The sequence below is a fragment of the Ostrinia furnacalis genome, unplaced genomic scaffold, assembly GCF_004193835.3.
Source record: "Ostrinia furnacalis isolate ACB-3 unplaced genomic scaffold, ASM419383v2 OfSCF1415, whole genome shotgun sequence".
Lineage (NCBI taxonomy): Eukaryota > Metazoa > Arthropoda > Insecta > Lepidoptera > Crambidae > Ostrinia > Ostrinia furnacalis.
In genome coordinates this window covers 259,694-284,790 of record NW_021131654.1, presented here as the reverse complement: position 1 = coordinate 284,790, position 25,097 = coordinate 259,694, and the positions used below count along the sequence as shown (strand labels likewise).

At 37.3% G+C, this 25,097-nt stretch overlaps 1 protein-coding gene across 1 annotated transcript in view; it reads left to right on the top strand.

The window, feature by feature from the left end:
• LOC114352660 (uncharacterized) overlaps positions 1 to 25,097 on the top strand; it is a 98,396-nt gene that overhangs the window by 72,911 nt on the left and 388 nt on the right. The window contains exon 2 of the mRNA XM_028304332.1: positions 24,516 to 24,691. Within this exon, the coding sequence (XP_028160133.1) occupies positions 24,516 to 24,691 (176 nt within the window). The remainder of the gene's footprint in view (positions 1 to 24,515; positions 24,692 to 25,097) is intronic.

The following is a 25,097-nucleotide window of genomic DNA, read 5'->3' as shown; positions in this document are numbered from 1 at the left end:
GTAAATACCAGACGTACAAAAAATTTGCAGGTGTATTTAATTGTGTATGTATTTTGTGGCAGAAAATTTGAATTTATTTAGGGTTCCGTAAAACATTCATAAAAACGGAACCCATAAGTTCATGTCTGTCTCTGAATGGCCGTGTATTTGTTGTCAATTGGTACCCACCGAAAAGCATAAAAATATGACGCAGAATTTATAATTACATACTTAAATATCAACAAAATACTAACATGCTTTCTTACAGCTCAATAATAAATGCTCATAATGTCCTGTAACTAAGATAAAAGGTATTTAACATTCGACGCGTAGAGGTAAACTCAACTACCCGCATAAACTAAGCATTCAAGGATGACACCGTCCAAATTGCTGGATTCCGATTAGGTCCACCGAGACGGCCAGTTTCCTCCACTGAATCTTTAATACCATCCCTTTTCGATCCAAATAAATCTAGCAAACAGTCCCACAGCTAATAAAAGAAGAAAAAACCCTAAATAAATCAACGATATTACTCTGTTCAGTCATTATCATTTCAGCCATAGGACATAATATGGCCATAGGCCTCCCCTAATGATTTCCTTAATGACCGGTTGGTTAGCGGCCTGCATCCAGTGCCTTCCTGCTACCTTTATGAGGTCGTCGGTCCACCTTGTGTGTGGACGTCCTACTGCGTTTTCTTGTACGTGGCCTCTACTCCAGAACCTTGCTGCCCCATCGGTTCCCTGCTCTGTGTATATTAACAAAATTCACTAATTTATATGCAGCCAGTAATTTATGCATTCATCTTTTATGTATTGGCAATAAATTAGGATAACATTAAACGAGAATCTTTGTGTATCTGAAGATATTGAAGTTACACAACTCCTGCCCAGATCTTGGTAAACTCTTGCGGTTTTCAATGTATCGCTTATCAACCTTTTAGCTCATTTAAGTTTTATTGGCGTTTCACACGAATATTATTGTTAAGGGCTTTCACTTATTTATGATCAATATTTATTCGCAGCTCTTATCGAGATAATTTTGGTCAGTATTACCTATTTGGAAAAGTGTCTGAAAATAGTGACTTAAGTTTTTTGTGCTTCTTTTTTTATGCCCGGCTCCATATTATTGACCTGAAGCAGTGCTAGGGTTACAGAAAAAGTGCTCTTTACAAAACTGCTTACAAACATTAAATGAACCTTATACTTTGTATATTAAATACCTGTATATGATTACAATTACAATGTACGTGAATATTGTGATGGCTCCTCAGATCATCTATGATCTGAGGATGGCTCATATTCCTCCATCATTTCACAACTCACCAATATCACTCTTAGGGCCGATTTTTTAATCGTCGGATTATCTGAAGAACAAGTTTGGCACATTGACAGTTTCGGTATTGGAAAATACGTCAAAATGACAAGTTTATTCTTCAGTAAAAAGTTATCCGACGATTGAAAAATCAGCCCTTGATAAGTTCACTCTATGAAATTAACTTCAAAGTTGTAAATCAGAAATGGACAAAATTCCAGCCTTCTTGGTCCTTTTACTGAGGATCGCAAAAGGCTGGACACTTCTGTAGATTCTCTAGCACCCTCCAGTTAATCTCAGCTACGGCAAACGCTTTGCAAGTCCAAAGCACCATGCAAATACAGGCTTAAAGTTTCAAAGCATTCAGACCGCTATTAACGTTATTTTTCTCGTTTTCTGAGCTCATTTTGCTTGCAAATTTTGCGAAATAAAGGCCAAAATTAAGTAATATGGAAGGTGTTGAGTAATTTGGACATAACAGGTACTCTCCACGGGCACAACATGTCCAATGTCCAAAAAGTTGACAACACAACTTATTCCAATTGTAACAAAGACGTGTTGCGAACTTTTGGCTACTTTGGGTGTCCGTATCACTGACTTTTAAACGCTATCTTTACACGGTATTATGATGATGTCTCGGATTGATTCTATTTCTCAATAATATTCATTCATATACTTAACAGAGACAAGTAGAGTCAAACATATTCATATTGGTGTTTGAACCATAACGTTATTTATGCTACCTACCACATACCGTCACATACTGAAAATAATATGATGTTTAGTGTAAATGCAATGTTTTTTGTAAATGCAAATTTCCCAATAGCTGTGTGGATAATGTTTAAAATTGTTTATCAACAATTCTCATGTAGGTATTTATTTAGATTTTACTTTAACCTACATAAGTTAACTTTAAGATTTATAGTTCCTCATAATATCTATCTTAGACTCAAGGTCGCAAAAAGAACCTGGATGCGGGCTGCGCAAGATCGGTTGTTATGAAAATCCATGGGGGAGGCCTTTGTCCAGCCGTGGTAGTTGTTTGGCTGTTTGGCTGAAACGAATGATAAGACTCATATTGAAAACGAAGAAAAAGACAACACAGTTTTAACTCCTTTCAATTGTATTATCGGTAGCTACAGTGTTTTTAACTGCCAAGGTCGACTTCTTAGTAAGTGAAAACATGAATAAGTAGCATACTGATATTACTGATAAACAGTCGGTTTAATTTGTTCCAGCAAATGACATTTACTTGCAATATTGGAGCGGTATTCGAATATTGAAGACTACTTCGATGTGGGTCTGTACTTCTGTAGAGCTTACTGTATTTTGAACAATCTACTAAATCCCCAACGAAATTATTATTTCGTTGTTTATTCTGTTAAAGCACTGGTTCTGATAAAACAACGTTTCTTTTATTGCCTATTATGCACTGTACGGACTCTTTTAAATAAGACGTTTTGTTTAAGCAAGACTTTAGTCGTGCGTTTGCAAGCCCAACTGTCATTTTTATTTTAACGCAGTTTTCATATAAATTTTCGAGTGCGTTCCTATCTCCTATCAAATCAAATCATTCATTCATCTAACATAAGTCTCTTGTACCTACTTTTTGAAATATCCCCGTATTAAATCAAATTGTTGTCCACCTTATTAGTGTCATTATCTCCAGCGACTNGTGGAAATGCTTTCGTGTGTCAATTAAAATTCTCACATTGTAGGGTTTATAATGTGTGTGTACTAAGGTTATCTGTCAGAAGGTGATACTAAGAAACTATACTGTGGAGCGCGGTCGCCGTTATGACTGCGTCGTGTATTCATCCTTAGTCTACTAAATGTGACGTCAGAGTGCGACCCCACACACATTTTTACTAAATTATACTTTTTGAACCCCTCGTGGTTTCGAGTAGGCTCACCAAAATATTCCACTTTTATAATGCGAACGTCTAAAGACTGAAACTCGCTGCCTAAATATCTTCCCCGAACACTTATTTCAGGCATACGCCTTGAATAGTCAAGGCGAGAGTGAATAGGCATTTATTGAGGGTCATATTCCTATGTAGGTACCACCTTAAACTGCATCTCACTTAAAATCGGGTGTGAAATACGGTCGTTATCGTCACAGACATTCTAATAATAGAGACAAATATTAAATGTTAAGTCAAACATGCTATGACAATACTGCTTTGCATAAAAACATGACATTGTCTGTGTCATATTTGTTATTTATTTCTTAGTTTTTAAACAATCTTTGTATTTAGCGTTATAGCAGTTATCGTCAGTTGCAGGTTCACTTGGGGTAACTGACAAAATACAGTTTTTCAGTAGAGCCGTTTAAAGTTTTTTTTCGTCTTGAATCGAACATAACTTTTTTCCTATTTAACCTTTTTTGGATCTGTTTTTACAGAAATGCTTAGAATTCTACGCGGTTTTAGATAAGATAAAAAGAATTATCTAATATGTCNTGGTCCTTTCAAGAGTTGGCAACCCTACCAGCGACCCCAAAACAATTGCGGTCGCGTACATTTCCCGTACAAATCATTCTGCTGTAGCAGCAACTCTAATAATAAGCCGCAAACGCAGCGAAAACGAATATCCAGCGCTGGCATGGCATGTTTTTGCAAGCAAAGTTAGCCCAGTTTAATAATTTTTCACTGGGCTCAAATGTGGAGTTACCAAGTCTTGCAGAAAAGCAGGACAAGCCGGATATTTTAGCCGGACATTTGGAGAAAAAAGCCGAAGATGTAAAGAAGCAGGGAAGAGTGGCAGGGTACTTACCTGAGGCGTAGGGAGGACAGTACTAGTGATACATACAAGGTCAGGCAGGTGAAGCTGAAATCATCATGATATGTGTATAGAACTAGCTTTTTCCCGTGGTTTCGCACGTGGAAATTTCGGTCTGCTTTAGCCCATGTTACTCAAGGATAATGTGGCATTCTAATGGTGAAAGAATTTTCGTTATCAGTCTTTTAGTTTTGGAGTTCATTCGTTACAAACATACAAATCTTTCTTTATACTGTTGCTATGAAAAATATGGATAATGTAAAAAAAATGTCCACATTTAAAACTCGGACAGGCCGGACACCTAATTTAGTCGCACACGCAACTAAAATAAAAAAGGCCTGATCATGTCCTGCATTATCCTAAACCCTGGTTACACTACTCGGAACTGGGTCGTCTGCAGCGGGCGGGTGCATTCAGCCACATTAATCAACTCTATGCAGCTCAATGGAGGACTGGCCTCATCCCCCCACTCCATTTGATAAATAAAATCTGTTTGGAAAAGCGGTGATCCGTAACTCCTTCAGAGTAAGATCATTTTGCTCTTTCTTGGAAGATTTTTCCGAACAATTGAGCGTTTTAATGAGAAATTATTTGAATAATTGATTATACATTTATATCATAAACTAATAAAGGGTTTAAAACGGTTGCCTGCCTCCTAGACAACGTAGATTCATGGCAGTTTTATTTCCAATATCGCTTCACTCTGTCTTTTCAGTACGTTTGGTAAGATATGCAAGATTTTTCAGTTTTCATCTTTGTGGTGAGTTTTACGTAAAATGATAGCAAATGTGCGTGAATTTAACCGATATATTTAAATCGAGTAGCCTCGTAAACTATTAGATTCTTATAAGGTTAAGATATCTTGGAAAATTCGGTAAATAACCATTAGGAAACAATCACAAGAGACAAAGACAGTGTTAACTATTCCAGACTGTTTACAGTTACGAAGCTTAAACATCGAGGTGTAAACCTTCCTTAATCCCACAGGTAACACGAGGTATCAGATGGACATAGCTCAGAAAAGAACAGCCACCTCATTTCGAGATTTACGAAAAAAAGTAATTAATCTGCGATAAAGACATTAATAGTAGGTAATTATTTTCTTTCATTTAGCAAATAATTAACAATAGTAGGTGCTTCATACTAGTCTGTAAACACATGAAAATATGAAGTACGAAAGCAAGTAATGTTCTGTTTATTGAATTTTGTTAAAAAAAAACCTAGCGTGACACTTACAGTGCTCACGCAAAAATGCTTATGAGGTTTTTTATTGTGTCTCAACTGAACACCTATAACAACTAGTCTGTCAATTTTAACTGCTTGCTGTCTATTATTAGTAGAAAAAGTTCTATCTTAGCGTAGTTTATTAGACTTTAGACAGCAATTAAATGCAAACAAATTGCACCAATAGTCTTATAGAATGCGTTTACTTTTCTTGTTATTCTGTATTTTTGGCAGCGCTCCAACGTGCACGGGGCTCACGTACTAATTGGTGGGCTTTATCTCTGAAATTAAACGTGCAGTTAAATTTTATACCGTCGTTAATTACTATTTGGTCGAACGTCAGCCTTTCAATGTTATATAATGCCTGTTACATTAATATGACGATATTGACTGTTATTGTATCGCGTTATTTGTTATTGTTAAAAAATAATGTCCATGTCCTGTCATACTCTTGAGGGTAAGTTAACTCATACTTTCATTATTTATTAGATATCTCAATAAAAAAATAGTTATTATAATCGCATGATTATCTAATACTTCTATACTAAAGATATTTGCCCTGCCACTATTAAAATTATCATACTTACTACTACAAATATAATAAAACTTTCCGAGATTACTTCGCCCGTATTGTTTTAATTTACAAAGGCTAATTAGTGGTTTGTTATTTATGTAATAATTGTTATTTGCACAGTGCAAAAGGTACCTACGACCGCCGTGGAAAACATTTGGTATGTAATTAAAATTGTAGTTCGGTTTCTGGAGCTTCTGTCATAAGTAGGAGAAAACAGCAAACTCATTTCATACTGAGTTTGATCTGGAGATTTGTAAACTTATAAATGTAAAGCCATTCTACTTTTAAACAACAAAATGCATTACAGAACGGCCTCATTATGTGGTCAATGTTATCATTTACACACAACTACACCTACCTTTTTCCAATGTTGGTCAAAGGTTTAGATCTAAGACATAGATCGTGGTGAAACCCGTTTTTAGCATCTAGCACTAACGAAAGTGTTATGGGAAGAAAATTCGCTCTTTCATTGACTACATCAATAATATTTGAAAAATATAGGTAAACCAGAAGCCCATTCGTCTTTCAAAATGCATTAATTAAAACGTGGACCCACCAAGCTGTGATATCCATGTGGTAGATTCCAATTTCCATAATACTGCATTTTTTTATTTATTACATAATATTTAACCGTATACTATACGTAACATCTTTGATTTGCGAAGTGTCTTGGCTGTTCTATTCGTGCTACGCTTTCAGCGAGGTATATCCCTCTTCGCCAACAGTAATAAATGGCATAGATGAGAAACGTTCAGTTTGAACTACGCTGTTGGCTTGTTTTGTTGTTTGTGTTCAAACTTCGGAGCATCATTTCTGGAAATCCAAGGAACATTTCCCTTGTAATTCGCTTTTGATTCGTAGCAGATATTATAAACTAACTTCAATGGGACTTATTAACTTGTTTCTTTGCTTTGTGATTCTGCTCTGATTAATACATATTTTTCGATCGTTGTGGAAATCCTTGGAGGAGGCTTTTATCCAACAGTGGACGTCATTTGTGCGAATGGAAAAAAATGTCGCTTGATCAAGCATCGATTCTATGTACATTCGGATGATATTTGCTGTCCAAACGATTTTTCACCAATTGTACCGATTACCTACAAAAAGAGCAGTCTCATAAAAACTTATAGCAGCTTAATTACAATGGGCTATTGTGATTGCTAACTGCCCAAGTCCAGTCCATGTATGACCTTAAAACGAGATAGCCAGCCAGACCAGCTGACCAGCATGGGGAGTTTAGACCAAATCCTCCATTTGAAAGGGTCTTGCTCCTGCAGTGGAAATTTAATGCCTTGATGATTGTGATGATGTAGAGAACAGACCAAATGACGCTGACATATATCTAGACATGTTGTAAGAAAATGTTTCGCATAATCTTGCGGAACGCCTCATCCATCCACGTCTCAGTCAGCATAAACGTAAGTTATTGTTTACCTTCTGTTAACATTAAATACGTACGGCGGCAGCGATAGTCTCAAAAAAAACCAATTTACTTTAAACTAATTTAATTAAAGATATAGAAATTACAATTACAAATTAATTATTACTAGAGCGATTGACCAAGTTCGATGTTGGAACCAAAGTGATCGATGTGGCGGTGGCGCGATGGGACGCGGCGGCTCGGTGCATCACGTTCTGCCGACGCAGCTCCTCGTGTCGCCGATTGACGCAATTACTTGTTTAGCCAAAATCTAGGTTGGTACTTCGTAGGCGTTTCCCTTAGAGTGGCTGGGTGTAACACCTCCCCCCGAAGATCAGCAACTATTGGAGAATTTTCTTCGAGAATGTTGCTGTAGTGAGACTGGATACATCTCGTTGCTTATCTGAGATTTCTGCATAGGTTTCTTGAGGGCTTGACGTATTCACTTGACGTTTGATGTAGTGACGTCGAATTACTAAGCCAATAACGAGTGCGCCTGCACTTAACAGTACTACGTATAAGGGTATCGTAGTATGGTAAAGGCTAGCTTCCACAGATTTGCTTATCTCTATTGGATGCTNAAAAAAATATCCTCAACTAACAGTGCGTAAACTGGCATCACCGTACGTGATACTACATAGTTCTTATTTCTAATCTCTTCGGACAAAGCCCTCGCATAATTATGATAGAACTTCACTTTTTAAGTTCGTTTAATCATTAAGTATCTATAAAAGCGAAAGGTCACTGACTGACTGACTGACTAAATCTCAGAAACTACAAGTAATAGGAGTAAAATTTTGCATGGGGGTTCCTTTTAGAACATACTTAGGTGCTCACTAAGACGGGATTTTGCAAAATTCAACTCCTTCAAACGGGATCCACGCGTACGAAGTCGCGGGCGGCTGCTAGTTCCCTAATAAATCGCATATATCCAAATTTTTATTTCATTGTTTTATGTAACAAAGCTCTAACACCGTTTCCCTTATTGCCTAGCATAGTACGAGATTCCAAATAAGACATTTTGAAGGACTTAAGCCGTGCAAGTCCGCACAATATTATTGGTGATTGACATATTTATTCCAACGCATTTGTCATACAATTTAACGTGTGCGATCTTTATTAAAAAGAGCCTGGGGACTTTAAAGATATTAGGTTTCAAATCAAATCAAAATGGCTTCATTATCTCTGCTAACACAAAAGCACCGTACTAATTCAAATTGATGTCCACCTTATTAGTGTCATTATCTCCAGCAACCCCAATACAATTGCGGTCGCGAACATTTCCCGAACAAATCATTCTGCTGTAGCAGCAACTCTAATAATAAGCCGCAAACGCAGCGAAAACGAATATCCAACGTTGGCATGTTTTTGCAAGCAAAGTTAGCCCAGTTTAATAATTTTTCACTGGGCTCAAATGTGGGGTTGCCAAGTCTTGCTGAAAAGCAGGACAGCCTAGGTCGGATAGTTTAGATTTGGAGAAAAAAGCCGAAGATGTAAAGTAGCAGGGATTTAGAGTGGCAGGGCATCTGAGGCGTAGGGAGGACAGTACTAGTGATGCAAGGAGAGGCAGGTGAAGCTGAAATCATCATAATATAATAAAACTAGCCTTTTCCCGCGGTTTCGCCAGTGGAAATTTCGGTCTGCTTTAGCCCATGTTACTCAAGGATAATGTGGCATTCTAATGGTGAAAGAATTTTCGTTATCAGTCTTTTAGTTTTGGAGTTCATTCGTTACAAACATACAAATCTTTCTTTATACTGTTACTATGAAAAATATGGATAATGTAAAAAAAATGTCCACATTTAAAACTCGGATAGGCCGGACACCTAATTTAGTCGCACACGCAACTAAAATAAAAAAGGCCTGATCATGTCCTGCATTATCCTAAACCCTGGTTACACTACTCGGAACTGGGTCGTCTGCAGCGGGCGGGTGCATTCAGCCACATTAATCAACTCTATGCAGCTCAATGGAGGACTGGCCTCATCCCCCCACTCTATTTGACAAATAAAATCTGTTTGGAAAAGCGGTGATCCGTAACTCCTTCCGAGTAAGATCATTTTGCTCTTTCTTGGAAGATTTTTCCGATCAATTGAGCGTTTTAATGACAAAATTGTATGAATAATTATTATACTTTTATATCATAGACTGCTAAAGGCTTTAACATGGTTTCCTGCTTCCTAGACAACGTAGATTCGAGACAGTTTTAATTCCAATATCCCTTCGCTCTGTCTTTTTTGGAACGTTTGGTAAGATGTGCAGGATTTTTCAGTTCTTCATCTTTGTGGTGAGTTTTACGTATAATGATAGCAAATGTGCGTGAATTTAACCGATATATTTAAATCGAGTAGCCTCGTAAACTATTAGATTCTTATAAGGTTAAGATATCTTGGAAAATTCGGTAAATAACCATTAGGAAACAATCACAAGAGACATAAAGACAGTGTTAACTATTCCAGACTGTTTACAGTTACGAAGCTTAAACATCGAGGTGTAAACCTTACTTAATCCCACAGGTAACACGAGGTATCAGATGGGCACAGTTCAGATAGAACAGCCACCTCATTTCGAGATTTACGAAAAAAAAAGTAAATAATCTGCGATAAACATCCGTAACATCTACTTATTAAGCATAAAATTAACAATAAAATATATGATTCTGCAAACACATGGAAATATGAAGTACGAAAGCAAGTAATGTTCTGTTTATTGAATTTTGTTTTAAAAAAATGCCTAGCGTGACACTTACAGTGCTCACGCAAAAATGCTCTTGAGTTTTTTTATTTTATGTGTGTTTAAGTGAAGAACACCTTTAACAATTAGTCTGTCAATTTTAACTGCTTGCTATCTCATATTATTAGTAGAAAAAGTTTTATCTCGGCGTAGTTTAGACAGCAATTCAGTGCAAACAAATTGCTTATTGCCCGTTTTTACCATTTTATCAAAAAAAAAATTTAAGTGACTATTTTTCTATTAGATTATTGTTTTACGGAATGCGTTTACTTTCCTTGTTATTCTGGATTTTTGGCAGCGCTCCAACGTGCACGGGGCTCACGTACTAATTGGTGGGCTTTATGTCTGAAATTAAACGAGCAGTTAAATTTTATACCGTCGTTAATTACTATTTGGTCGAACGTCAGCCTTTCAATGAACCGGAGTTTATGGGCCAAATCTGTTACGTTAATATGACGATATTGACTGTTATTGTTATTGTATGCTTTATTTGTTATTGTTAAAAAATAATGTCCATGTCCTGTCGTACTCTTGAGGGTAAGCTAACTTGTACTTTCATTATAACTCAATAAATAATTATTATAATCGCATGATTAACTAATTAACTTCTATACTAAGGGTACTTGCCCTGCCACTATTAAAATTATCATGCTTACTACTAAAAATAAAATGAATCTTTCCGAAATTACTTCGCCCGTATTGTTTTAATTTACAAAGGCTAATTAGTGGTTTGTTAATAATTGTTATTTGCACATCGCAAAAGGTACGACCGCCGCGGAAAACATTTGGTATGTAATTAAAATTGTAGTTCGGTCTCTGGAGCTTCTGTCATAAAACAGAGAGAACAGCAAACTCATTTCATACTGAGTTTGATCTGGGGATTTGTAAACTTATACAGCCATTGCTTTTCTGCTTTTGAACAACAGAGCGCATTACAGAACGCCCTCATTATGTGGTCAATGTTATCATTTACCACACAACTACACCTAACTTTTTCCAATGTTGGGCAAAGGTCTAGATCTAAGTCATAGATCTTGGTAAAACCAGCTTTTAGCATCTAGCACTAACGAAAGTGTTATGGGAAGAAAATTCGCTCTTTCATTGACTACATCAATAATATTTGAAAAATATAGGTAAATCAGAATCTTTCATTCGTCTTTCAAAATGCATTAATTAAAACGTGGACCCACAAAGCTGTGACATCCATGTGGGAGATTCCATAATACTGCATTTTTTTTATTATTTTTTTATTTATTTATTACATAATATTTAACCGTTACCTACGTTACATCTTTGATTTACGAAGTGTCTTGGCTGTTCTATTCATGCTACGCTTTCAGCGAGGTATATCCCTCTTCGCCAACAGTAATAAATGGCATAGATGAGAAACGTTCAGTTTGAACTACGCTGTTGGCTTGTTTTGTTGTTTGAGTTCAAACTTCGGAGCATCGTTTCTGGAAATCCAAGGAACATTTCCCTTGTAATTCGCTTTTGATTCGTAGCAGATATTATAAACTAACTTCAATGGGACTTATTAACTTGTTTCTTTGCTTTGTGATTCTGCTCTGATTAATACATATTTTTCGATCGTTGTGGAAATCCTTGGAGGAGGCCTTTATCCAACAGTGGACGTCATTTGTGCGAATGGAAAAAAATGTCGCTTGATCAAGCATCGATTCTATGTACAATCGGATGATACTCGTATTTGCTGTCCAAACGATTTTTCACCAATTGTACCGATTACATACAAAAAGAGCAGTCTCATAAAAACTTATAGCAGCTTAATTACAATGGGCTATTGTGATTGCTTACTGCCAGTCCAGTCCATGTATGACCTTAAAACGAGATAGCCAGCCAGACTAGCTTGGGGAGTTTAGACCAAATCCTCCATTTGAAAGGGTCTTGCTCCTGCAGTGGAAATTTAATGCCTTGATGATTGTGATGATGTAGAGAGAACAGAGCCCCGATTACGGTAACTTTTAACGTCTACAATCCAGACACGCTTCATCGATTCTGCGATACGATTGGTCAAAACAGCTGACGTACGCTGTTTACGCTGGCGTACGTCAGCTGTTTTGACCAATCGTATTGCAGAATCAGAAACGCGTCTGGATTGGAGACGTTAAAAGTTACCGTAATCGGGGCTCTGACCATATGACGCTGACATAACTAGACATGTAGTAAGAATATTATGTTTCGCATAATCTTGCGGAACTCCTCATCCATCCACGTCTCAGTCAGCATAAACGTAAGTTATTGTTTACCTTCTGTTAACATTACAACACATGATGAAACGCTAACACGTGTGCGCATGCGTAATATTAAAGATAACAAATCCGTGTTCTGTAAACATGACTGCTGATGGTTTAATATAAAAACATCACTATACTGACTGACTACTGACTTCTGATATCAGTAACTTATGAATAAGAGTCTAAAAACAGCCGTGTGGTGACGGCAGAGTAGAATACATTTNGTCGTTGCGCGTGCGCACAAAGGAATGAGACCGCTCGGACACCGAGCCCACAGCGTGGTAGGGGTGGGGTTGCCCGCTCTTTTGTTTTTTAATACTACTACGCTGAATATTGTGTGCGGATTGGGTTGTCGTACAGGGGTACTACATGGTAAAATAAATCTCGGAGGCGAAAGCAGGATAATTGTCACCAACCCCTACTCTTCCCGCGGGTGTCGTAAGAGGCGACTTAGGAACTACACATCAAACAGAGAATGGGCAACAGCGCTCTCTGAAAAACATCAATCTTTTAAACTGCGATCTCCAACCCGCCTGCCAAGCGTGGAGATTATGGCAAAACCCTCCACTATAGTGGAGGAGGCTCATAGTCCAGCAGTGGACTGTAAAGGGCTGTTGATGATGATGATGATGATGAACTTTAAAAAACTATAAATAATATTACAGGCCTAGCGTTTAACTTGAGTCAATGCCTGATGAATGGGAACGGCACGGGGAGGGTGTTTTAGTGACGGCCAAACGTCAGCGAGACATCAGCGGGGTTACTCTAAAAAACGTTATCCGAAGTTTCGAATGTTGCCATCCCTCTCATGCAAAGCAAGATGTCAGTATGAGCGACGGTTACAGATAGACCCGAAACTACGTAAACAGCGTTTCGTAGTAGTCCTGCTGATCTCATTCAGATTTGTATGTACTCAATTTCACCCCTCCCGTGCCGCTCCCATTTCAGGGATTGACTCAGTTAAGCGCTATACATCGGCCGTATGGTGTAGTGGTTCGAAACGGACTACTATTCCGGAGGCTGCGGGTTCGATTCCCGCACAATACAAACATTTGTGTGCATGAACATATTTGTTTGTATTGGACTGGGTGTTTTCTATGTATAATATGTATGTATTTACAAAAAAAAAAGTATTTAAGTATGTTTATATCCGTTGTCTAGTACCCATAGTACAAGTTTTGCTTAGTTTGGGACTAAAAGCGCAGTGTAAAATGTCTAAGGATAACCTATAGTTAATAAAATGGAATAAAGATTTTTTCTGTATAATATTGACCATTTAAGACTAACTAAATCTTATTTTAAATTATTTTTAGGGTAAATAAATACCTACTAACCCTCTCTTTGCTGTACCCCTGCAAGGCGTCACATATGTATACCTCTATTTTGCAACAACATATAAATTGTAAGGTGACATGCAATAAACGTTTTGAATTTGAATTAGCGTATCTGGAAATAATCAAGCCATTCCCAGATTCCGTGCTCCAACCAACAGAGCAGTACAAAATGGAAGTAACAAAATGATATCACAAATAAAGCAAGGATACAAACCTAAATGAATCCATCATTTACTTCCCAGCGAGCATTAGAACCGCTCTTGGAACTGCACACTAACGATCACAAACATTACAATATGCAGAACTAACTCATCGCTACAACATAGCAATTGGTCAGTAGTCTTAACTCTTGATTCTACACCTACATTTCTAATTTTCCATTTGGCCCAAAGTTCAACTGGTAGAGTAGAGAATGCAATACGGCATTATGTTCGCCTTTTGTACTGCATTTTTTAGTGTGCAATAAAGTTTTTAAATAAATAAATACACATTAAAACTACCTGCCAAGCGGATTATACCACATAAGTGTGCCGAGTACATGCATGACTACAAGTCACATTCGTTATTATGCTAGAGTATTTGTTTCATGGCGAGCAAATCTACCCCAATTTGAAAGGAAAACGTGTGATATTCCCATAATTATAGTAACTTTAGGCTTTAGATTTGGTTACTTGCATTTAACCAGAACAATTCACCTGTCCTTTGACTATCATTATCTCTATCTACTTGGATTATTGTATTTATTCATATTATCACATTACTAGGAATCCTTCTGTTTTTGTCATCATCTTCAGCCGGTCATTTGGCCCCTAAGCACATAAGCACCAGAGACAAACGGAGAATTTGGCCCACGCTTTCCCACATTTTTCCTCCTCCTCACAAATTTTTCACGTGGTCATACTGTACCTTTCCATTTTATTCCCGAAGCTGGGATGTAACTCCGGAGTTTCGATAACGAAGCACCATTTCCGCCCACACAGCCAAATGCAGTCGAATTCTAAATTGTGTTTCTGCTGGTTTTCCAGCTGTTTCGAGTTACTAACTAATAAATGATTATTAACTAAGGTACCTACTATTTTGAAGCGGCACGTGCAGCGTTGTGGCATACTTTGTAACGACTAATATTGAGTAATCTGTGAGTAGGCTTTTCAAGAGCACTTTTATTCGTCCCAACCCTACCACTGCTTTAGGACAGTAATACAGGCTTGTGCTGAGAAGAAGCAGCATTCAGTCATTATTGTCATTATCGTAAGGACTCATTCATATTAGAATCCTTTTTGGCACACTTACTTACATTTTTTATTGTTTTCTGTCATGATCATCTCAGCCATAGGACGTCCACTACTGAACATAGGCCTCCCCCAATGCTTTCCATGTTGCCCGGTTGGTAGCGTAGAGTCCAGCGCCTTCCTGCTTTACGATGTCGTCGGTCCACCTTGTGGGTGGACGTCCCACGCTGCGTTTTCCGGTACGCATTGTTTTCTTTATTTGAACTGTTGTTTAATGAACTTTTGTGAGCCAAATGAAAGATATTTCTTTCTTTCTTTCAATATTAAAGTTATTGAAGCTACAATACGTGACTCCGGTAATAAGGAACCGGTCAAAGCAAATCATCGGCGGTACATCGTACAAAGCCAGGGGTCTGCTTTCTTCTACGTTTCGTAACTATCATTTTGCAATAGTATAAGTTTGCGGATCGCTAACTCGGCAAATTGATGTCTTTCTCGAACTTTCTCTGTGGACCGACGTGGTTCCGGCTAGGGTTATCTATTGGTTTGCTAACTTTTAAATTAACAGATTAAAATTAATTTTCAACTATAATCATGTCACTATTTGACCGCTAGGCAATTATGTGCGAAACTGCTATAAAGTAGCAGTAAGGCAGTAAGGTACGAAATAAATAACAAAATAGATTGTAAGTAAGTTACTATAATAATTAGCTAAAGGTTCAGCCAAACCAACGCGATCACACGCGATCAGCCGGCGTGCAGCGACGGCGATCAGACTTGCTCGTGGTCTTTGATGTTTATATCAATGGATAATAAACAGGTCCATCCTTCTTGGTCTATTATTTTTAAACTGTCACTTTCAGACAGAAAAACAGTCACTTTATGAGAAGTTAGGTTACTTTTAATCTATCTGAGGCAGTTGATCCTTCATCTAAAAAATATTTTTTACATCGTCTGTAATTTGTGGTTTGTAATGTGACAACCCTGTCTTCAAGGTAGATGGCGTAAGGCTAAATCATACGGCACGATTCCTCTCTGTAGGATCTGCTAAGAAATATTAATGAGTACATTTCTCTTTAGAAGTGAAAGAAGCTTCTTATCTATGATTATACAAACAAAGATTTCAGATATAATGTGGCTGGTAACAACTCAGGGTAGTTTTGTCAGACTTTCATGAGCAATAATAAGTATATTATACGTGCTCGAAAATAAACATTTCTTCAATTATGTTGTTGACATGTATGTTTAAGTACAGGTGTCAGATATTAACGTGCCCTCGAAGCAGAGAAAATAAATATTTCTTCAATTTCGTGGTTGACGTGTATGTTTAAGTACAATATTATCCAATAACTTCAAGACCTATCTTCTCCGAAGTTAGTCAATTCTGTTATCAAACAAGTGACGTCATAAGTTATTGTTGTTATGTCAAGAACCAAATCAGATTGGAGGCTTCAATGCTTAAACAATACTGATGACAGACAATGAAACTTTAATTTTTGGAATCCAACGTAGCAGAGTAAAAATATTTTTCATCAGTATCTTTTCTCTTGAGTAAAAATACAACTGAAAAATTCTATCTACTACAAAAGTTGCAAAAGTTTCGACATAACGTCCGATAACGTGTCCAAGTGTCGTGTTTGTCAAAATAAAGTTATTTAAGACGAAAGTTTCACGTAAACAACGCCGTTTGAGATAAGTAAGTGTGGTGTATCAAAATACCGATCTTGGGCAGTTAAATGGGAAGCTTGCTCTGACCATATGCTTGGTAGATTAGAATATGTCCAATAGAAATGGGATCAAAATGTTTATAGAGTTAATACTACGGTTCATGAAAGAAGTGAAGATTCGACCAAACCAACGCGTGCACGATGGCGATGCAGTGGAGATAGCGGCCCTACTGATTTCTACCGAACCTTAACTGTGAAGTGCTTTCTTCAAGTACTTTACAAGAATTTAACATAAGGTTGGTCTCCTGTTGTTGTTTAGGTTACACAAAAATAATAAACACTTTGTAACATTTTATAGTATTTAGAATAGTTTTCACATCGAAGTATTAAGTTTTGCTGGTAAAAACAGGAGTTGATAGCGTTAGGAAAGGTCCAGTAACGTAGATAAATTTCCCTGCAGTTACTTATTTCGGCCAGTTCCGAATACTTTTGCTACATTACAAATTAATGATCCGCTAATCGAATCTAACCTGACTTGTAAACCGGATCAGTTAACACTTAAATCGATAGCAAGTTCATACAATTTCATAAACGTGTTAGCCACTCGTTCAATGGTCAGTGGGATGCGCATGAGTGCCGGTGATCACTGTCAAGGAACGCGCACGCGCCGTGTTCTTTACTTGTAAAGTCGCGTACAAATGTGTTAATTGTAATTAAATTAATGCTTTTACTCTTTCTTATGTATTTTATTGCCTGTTTATGGACGCTATATTTTTAATTTGCTAAGAAAACTTAGTTGCTTATTAACAACGCCAAGGAGGTAGTTGTTAAGAGTAACAACTACTTTTTTGGACAATTTAATTTTCCTCGGGACAAACTTAACCTTTACTGGTTAGGTTTTTACTGGCGGTCAAGCTGTAGATCCTGGCTACACAGGAGTTGCAGGCGGTGGGAATAGTCCCATTCTAGTAGCAAGAGAGTTGGACTCTATATCCGGAGGTTTTCCTGGGCCTCTTGGTGTTGGTATGAAAAGTCACTGTCTAGTTTTTTCCACTTTGGTTACGGATTATGCAGAGGCTTGAATAAAACTGTTTCTTAGAATATAAGGGGGCATCCATAAATTACGTGAGACAATTTTGGCTATTTTTCAACCCCCCCGCCCCCCTTGGTGAGATTTGGTGAGATTTTGCCTGACCCCCTCCCCCACCCCCAAATCTCACGTGATATTAAAAAAAATCCGAAATTTAATAGTTTTGGAGTAATATAACTGAGAAACATTTTTTTTGTGTGCTTTAACGTTGTTGCTAACGAGTGCATCAAAAAGATCTATAAAGTTTAAGATTTTAGTCAATCAGCATACATTTAATGTATGTCATTTTTTACGCAGTCGCTAGCGGATGACGATTGTGTAAAGTCGCACTAAGCCCACTGATTACGAATACTTAGATCCAGAAAAACACGTGTAGTGACAGCGGTTAGTACTAGGGTCACATTGTTTTTTTACAGAAGTACCTAGTCTAATTGTTCCTTTCTACAAAATCACTAATAATCTAGCAAAATCGATTTTGATAAAAAAAGAACTTGTTTTATAATTTTCTTAATTTCGTCATTTATTCTGCATTTTAGTATTCACACATGCAGACGGAAGCATTTTTAGTTGTATTTGTTTAGTTAGACTGTATAGAATAAAATGACATTCATCATCATCATCATCATTTCAGCCACAGGACGTCCACTGCTGAACATAGGCATCAAAATGACATTATCATCATACAAATATCATTTTTTAGTCCTGACAAGGAACCCTTAATATAGTTTCGATATGTCTGGCTGTCTGTCTGTCCGAGGTTTTGCTTGGAAACTATTGGCATTAGGGAGCTGTAATTTTGTAGAGGTATGTATATTAATCACGACGACAAAACGGTAGAATAAAATTTTGAAAAAAATTTTTTTTTAGGATAGCTCCCCTACATGTAAAGTGGGGATGTTATTTTTTTTCGTCTTCTACCCCATCATGTGGGGTATCGTTGGATAGGTCTTTTAAAATGGCTTAGGGGGTTTTAAGACCATTTTTCGATTTAGGGATCCGTTTGCAAAATGTTAAAGTTTATAGTGCCAATTTTTGTCCGAGTAGGGCGTTCCCCCCCGCTAAAAACTAAACTGTTGGCTTGATAAATCTGGAAAAATTCAAGATTATAGTGCTTTTNTTCGAAAATAAGTATGATTCCGTACATTTACTACCATCGCATAAGCCATCGTTTATCAAAGCGTATAATTAAGACTGACACTAGTTTTATAATGTAACCTTCACATGACGTAACGAAGGACTAACTAGACAAGTAATTTGTTACTTCTCCGAGACAATTAATGAATGAATATGTTATACTAGCTTTCCGCCCGCGGCTTCGCCCGCGTGGAATTTTGTCTGTCACAGAAAAACTTTATCGCGCGCGTCCCTGTTTCAAAAACCGGGATAAAAACTATCCTATGTTCTTTCCCGGGACTCAAACTATCTCTATGCCAAATTTCATCAAAATCGGTTGCGAGGTTTAAGCTGGAAAGCGTAACAGACAGACAGACAGACAGACAGACAGACAGACAGACAGAGTTACTTTCGCATTTATAATATTAGTTGGGATTAGTTGGGATTCACGACAAGACCTATTTTCAATTGCTCTTCCAAATTGCCGTACTTACCCAACAAAGAGTTCAGAATGAGGTTGTGCCCAAAGTGGCCCACACCATTAGCTTTGGAGCTGCAACGATTTTTCCAACTGCAGTTTTGGTGTTGTGCCAGCTTTGGAACTTTGGCGCAACGCGGCCAATGCCGTTTTACATTGTAACGAGTAAGGGGCGATTTAGTGTGCAGTGTATTATATTATAGTGCGTGCGTCACACTATTGCTTTTGGCGGGAAAGTTTCGGGAAGGTTCGTATTTTTTCGGCAGACGGCGCCACGGTGAAGGGAACACATCAGACTATTCATTGTTTTTGCGAAATCATTTTTATTCTCTGTACAGAAGATACCAGTGTGTAGTTATTAAATTTTTAGCGTTAAGAGTCGCATCTCGAATTCAATCTCAAATCAAATTGGTGGGTTCAATTCCCGCCTTAGGCAGTTCGATTTTTTCAAGTTATTTATAATTTTCATACCAGTGTGTAGCTTGTCGTGCTGTAGCCATTAGTCATTTAGGCTGGGTTGCACCATTTTACTTTAACAAACGTCAAAAGTCTGTCTAGCTCCTTACAAAAACACCAGTTATACTTACAGTTAAAGGTGGTGCAACTCAGCCTTAGTGAAGTCACAGAGTAGGCTAACACACTAAAATCTAAACAACACACATGTACTTTACAGTGTACTATGTGTGAGTAGTATATGTTACAGGTAATTGCAAGAAAAAATGGATTTTATCGAAAGATACACAAGCAGAATGCCAACAGAGGCAGCAGAATCAATATTGATCGGCAAACAGAAAGTATAGGTATATCATTATTTAACAAACATATCCCTTGCGAAAACATATTTTTCTTGTACCTTATCGGAAATGTTACCTCTGCGACACATTTTTACTTTGAATTGGCAATCTTACCTGTTTGATTTACTTAATAAAGATATTTAAAACAATATTTATTTTTGTTAATCAGTAATAACGAGCACTTGAACCAAATGGGTAAAAAATACATACCTACTACACAAACAAATCATACCATACCTCTACGAATTATAAGCCAAAATTAAAGATCTAAATGATGTATAAAATTTTCAAGAGTTCCTAAGTAGATAGGCAAACATTGCAGTATCTTATCTCCTGCACCATCCATACTAGCTGACCCATATTTCAGCAGAGATTTGGGGTATCGCAGAAGATTACAGCATTCCCTCGAATGTTCAGAATTTTCGCGAACATTTCCATTGAACTATGTAGTAATACAAACTGATAAAAAAGAAGGGCATTTTTTCTTCAAATATGGCAAGTGAAATGTAGGTCTTGAATTTTTTATTTTATTATTCTGTTTACTATTTTTTTTTCTTAAACCATTTTTTCTAAAACCTATTCTTAAAATAGATTTTCCTCAATATTTTTTCTGTTTTTCTAATTATTTTACATAATTATCGTTAATCAGAAGGTATCGAAGATATTTCGGAAGTTTTTTTAAACAAAAAACTTGAACCTGTATATCAAAGTGTTAAATACGATTATTTATTAACTACTTTTGCACCCCACTGTACTAAGTTACAGTAATTTTTCAACGCTCTGCCGAGCTCCTTGAATTAAACAAGTATTATCATATTAGCAACAGGTACTGTTACTGTGATGGCCCGTCGTTGGCATTTTGTTGTCGACTGTACTTAAATAAATATGATTATGATCTTTAAGTCTGTTATATTAGGTCCAAAGTTGAGTAAACATTTTTGTAATAAATTAGCGTAATTTGATTGTGTTTCCATTCATAAAAATGCACCGTTTAGGTAACAGATCGTTTGTGTTGGAATGCATCGAAAGTTTTTATTATTATTTTTGTAATAAACGAAAGGTTATACATCAAATATTGTTCATCTACTCTTTATTGTATTTATTGGTATTCTTTGACTCCATTTTCTATTCATAAATTTTTCTTACTCAAAATTACATTCCTTGTTTTGTAATAGAACTCTGGAGCCAAATTCCTATACGAGTACATGGATGCCAAATTTGTAACTAAATATTTATTTGTATGTTACATACATACATACATTTTATTCATTGCGACACAAGACATCATAAATCATACATTTGACCTAATGCTATGTTTCGATTACAAGCGCAGTTATTATAACCTCATTAGAAATCGTTCAGCCGTTTGCGAGCTATTCTCGAACTGGCACACGTATTAAGTAATCGTGAAAAGGGTTAAATCATAAGCTTCTTACATATTGCACCATGAGAGCACACTGTCCCATATTTGAAACTGTACAAACATTTGATTTAGATAGTGGAAGAGTTTGGTACCAAATAGTGATGTCCCGGTATATTTTATAGAACTCCTTATCCGAAAATGGACGTCAGAAATATTCCGTCAGTTTTGGTTTGAAGAGGGTGCATAAGGATAGGTATTTTCGTGCATTTCAAGCGTTATGTATGTATGTAAAGAGCATGAATAATTCTTTATGAAAGGTTGCCCTTAATGGCAAACATTAAAAAACAATAATGCCCGAGGATATTAGGAATATACACGAGCTTAGTGTCGTTACATACAAATACAAACTATATCTGAAAACTAACACCTACCCAGTACAATGTAATGTTCGTATTACGTATCCGAAAATGTAGTACCTACTTAGTTTATATCCGTAACAAATGGCAACACTAGAAAAGGTTGCGTAGGGACTGGGAGTACAGATAAGGGAAACATTTAGGGCAAATGACATCTCTTTTCACAAATGTAAACAAAACATTGGCAAGATGAAGTTTGTTAATGAATGTACTTAATCAACATTTATATTTGTAAGGGTTAAGCCTTTTTGTGTAACTGAGGTAGGTGCACATTACAAACCGAAACTAAACTCGTTTAAACAAGTAAAGATTGGAGCTTTTGATTGGTTGAATATCAATATTTAGACCCAATCACAGCGACAGTAAAGCGTTGTTTTGTAATCTAAATATACATAATACAGTGTGTCCGGGCATGTAGTGATCAAAAGTATATTCTTTGGTATCATGAAAATGTATATTCTTTGGTACAAGCGGATCGACCGTGCAAACTGGTTGAAACTTCGCCATATGAAGCCTTTGTTACTTCAGCTGCTTCGGCATGCATACTGTTTGCATACTGCCTCGAGTAGGGTTGCCACAATGAAGAAGTTGCAGGGATCATGGATTACAAATCCAATGCCCGTTTTCACCATCAATCCCTAATTTTTAAGTGACCCCTATGAAAACAAAATTCCTGTTATGTGTTACCGTAGGGGTCACTTAAAAATTAGGAATTGATGGTGAAAACGGGCATAAGTCAAACATTTTAGTCGCATACACGTCCCGAATACCTATAGCTTTCTTTACCACCACTTCGGGACAACATAATGGGCTGGTGCTGAGTAGAAGTGGCAGAAGAAAATCAGTCACCATTGTCACCTACCTATATTGTATACCTATCTGTCAAGGACAGGATTTAAAAAGAAATTAAAAAACAAAAAATAAAGATGTCTGACTTTCGAACAAACGCAATACGGCTTTTCATTTTTGCTCTCTTCGTATTATAACAAATTATGAAGAGATTCACTATCCACTTTCTCTTCCTGTAATGAACTCAATCGTCTCGATATACGTTTACGGTTTGTAGTATTGTAGTATTGTTAAATCTATCTAGAATTTCTCGAATTTAGGCGCTGACTACAATGTTTACAGTATCCGGGGAGAATTACGGATCTTCTAAATAATTTAGTGACTATTAGAATTGCTCTCCTGTATAGCCAGGATCTACAATATGACCGGGTGAAGCTCGCTTCCACCTTCGGCTTGATCATCACTTACCGTACCGTGAGATACAGCCAAGAGCTTCCTCGTTGTGGATAAAAAAAATAAAAAAATAAAACCCCACACAGTGAAGACTAAATAGCGCCAGGGGACAACAAAATTAACTGTTATTAATATTGAGGCTGTCTGTTAGCTGAAATGTTCGTGATGGCCAACCTAATAAAATATTTCTTTCTTTCTATCTATTCTATCCGACTGAAACTCAGCCTAGCAGCCCTGCAGACAGCTGTGGGACGTTAATTTATGATGCTCACGATCCATGTACCTCGTTTGGTTTTATTTGATGCATAATTACGAATAAATTTTAAGTATCCACGTAATTGCGCTATAAGAATTCTATTTGCTCTTTTCCTGTGTTAGATAAAACTAAATTATCTTTAATTCATTAATGTTTATTAGATTTCTGCGTTTGGGCATCACGAGCTGATCATGCGTCAATTCCATTAACGATTAGGCAACCTTCATTGAAATGTGCATTTACATTGAACATATCTAATTCAACATAGTTCTAACAAACTTTGTCTGCAACATTTAATTGTTCCATATTTCAAATGGGATTTTCAGCTTCTTATAGGTTACTAGCGGCCGCCCACGACTTCGTACACGTGGGTCGTGGATCCCGTTTTGACCCCTTAGGGGTTGAATTTAGCAAAATCTCGTCTTAGTGAGCACCTACGTTTTAAAGAAACCCCCATGCAAAATTTGAGATTCTTAGGACATGTACTTTCTGAGATTTCGTGATGTCAGTCAATAAGTGACCTGTCGCTTTTATTGATATAGATTTTTATAATGATCTTTCCTTGATGCTTCAATTTCTATTTATTTGAAAAAACAAGGTGTTTAGCTATCCTGCTGATGTGGCGACAATTCTTAAAATTCATCGTGATCAAGTCAAAATTCTTGCATACTAAAGGCCAGTTCCCACAGCATTACGTTTTTTGCAAGATCCTGTGTAGTAGTTTATTTTCACACTACCCATCCTGTTTGCTCTGCAGAACCTGCTTAAAAACTGATTTGGTTGAATGCTGTTCGGTTTTGTCACTTTAAACTGGACTGGTAAAAAAGATTTTTATGACGTCATGAAAAGAATATTCATAAACGGTTTTCTACTGTTGATATAACTTAACATCACCAGAAAGTCGACGTATATTTCGTTTAATTAATTTTCTTAGGCATCTGTTTTCTTTCTCGAAAATAACTCCCTTGAATGAACATGGGATCAAGTAGAAAGTGGTTCCTGAAAATCCGGGCACCTTGGAAACTTGCTAACTGTCCTCCTCTAAGTGTACCTTATGTTCGTTCGTTCGTTCGTTTCAGCCAAATGACGTCCACTGCTGGACAAAGGCCTCCCCCAAGGTTTTCCACAATGAACGGTCCTGCGCTGCCCGCATCCAGGCTCTTCCCGCGACCTTTACCAGATCGTCGGTCCACCTAGTAGGAGTAGGAGTAGTACCTTATGTATCACCATCTAAACATCTTTTCTCTTGTCCACAGCTTCTCCCAGAAAGTGGATGAGGAGGAGTCAGGCGGCGGCGTGGCGCTCCACCCTCCAGACGGGTTCTACACGCACCAACACTCCATCCACAGCCACCATGGCCACACCGCCGAGCCGGACCGCGGGTACATGGAGGGCAATAGATACGTCACCGCGGTCCACCGGCCTTTGCCGGGTAAGTTTAAATCTAAGCTATAGTTCAACGCGCATCACTAGAGTCCCATGATTTTTTTTTTCCACAACGAGGAAGCTCTTGGCCTGTATCTCAATTCTCACCTGATAGTAAGTGATGATCAGGTCGAAGATGGAAGCGAGCTTAACCCGGAATCCTCAACCACAGAGTATATTCCGGTACTGGCAACATCTAAGCATAACTTAAAGTAAGTAACCTTACCAGAAATTTAGACTCTAGAACCGCTTTCTCTTTTCAGGCTCTATATTATTGCAACGTTCCATTAAATTGATAAATTACTTGTGTAAAGCAAGTAAGATTGAGGTGTACTCAATCAGTCAGGATCAGTGTCAAACTCTGTCTTATTAATAATTTTATTTTTAAGTCCGGTTGCAAGCTACCTGCATTC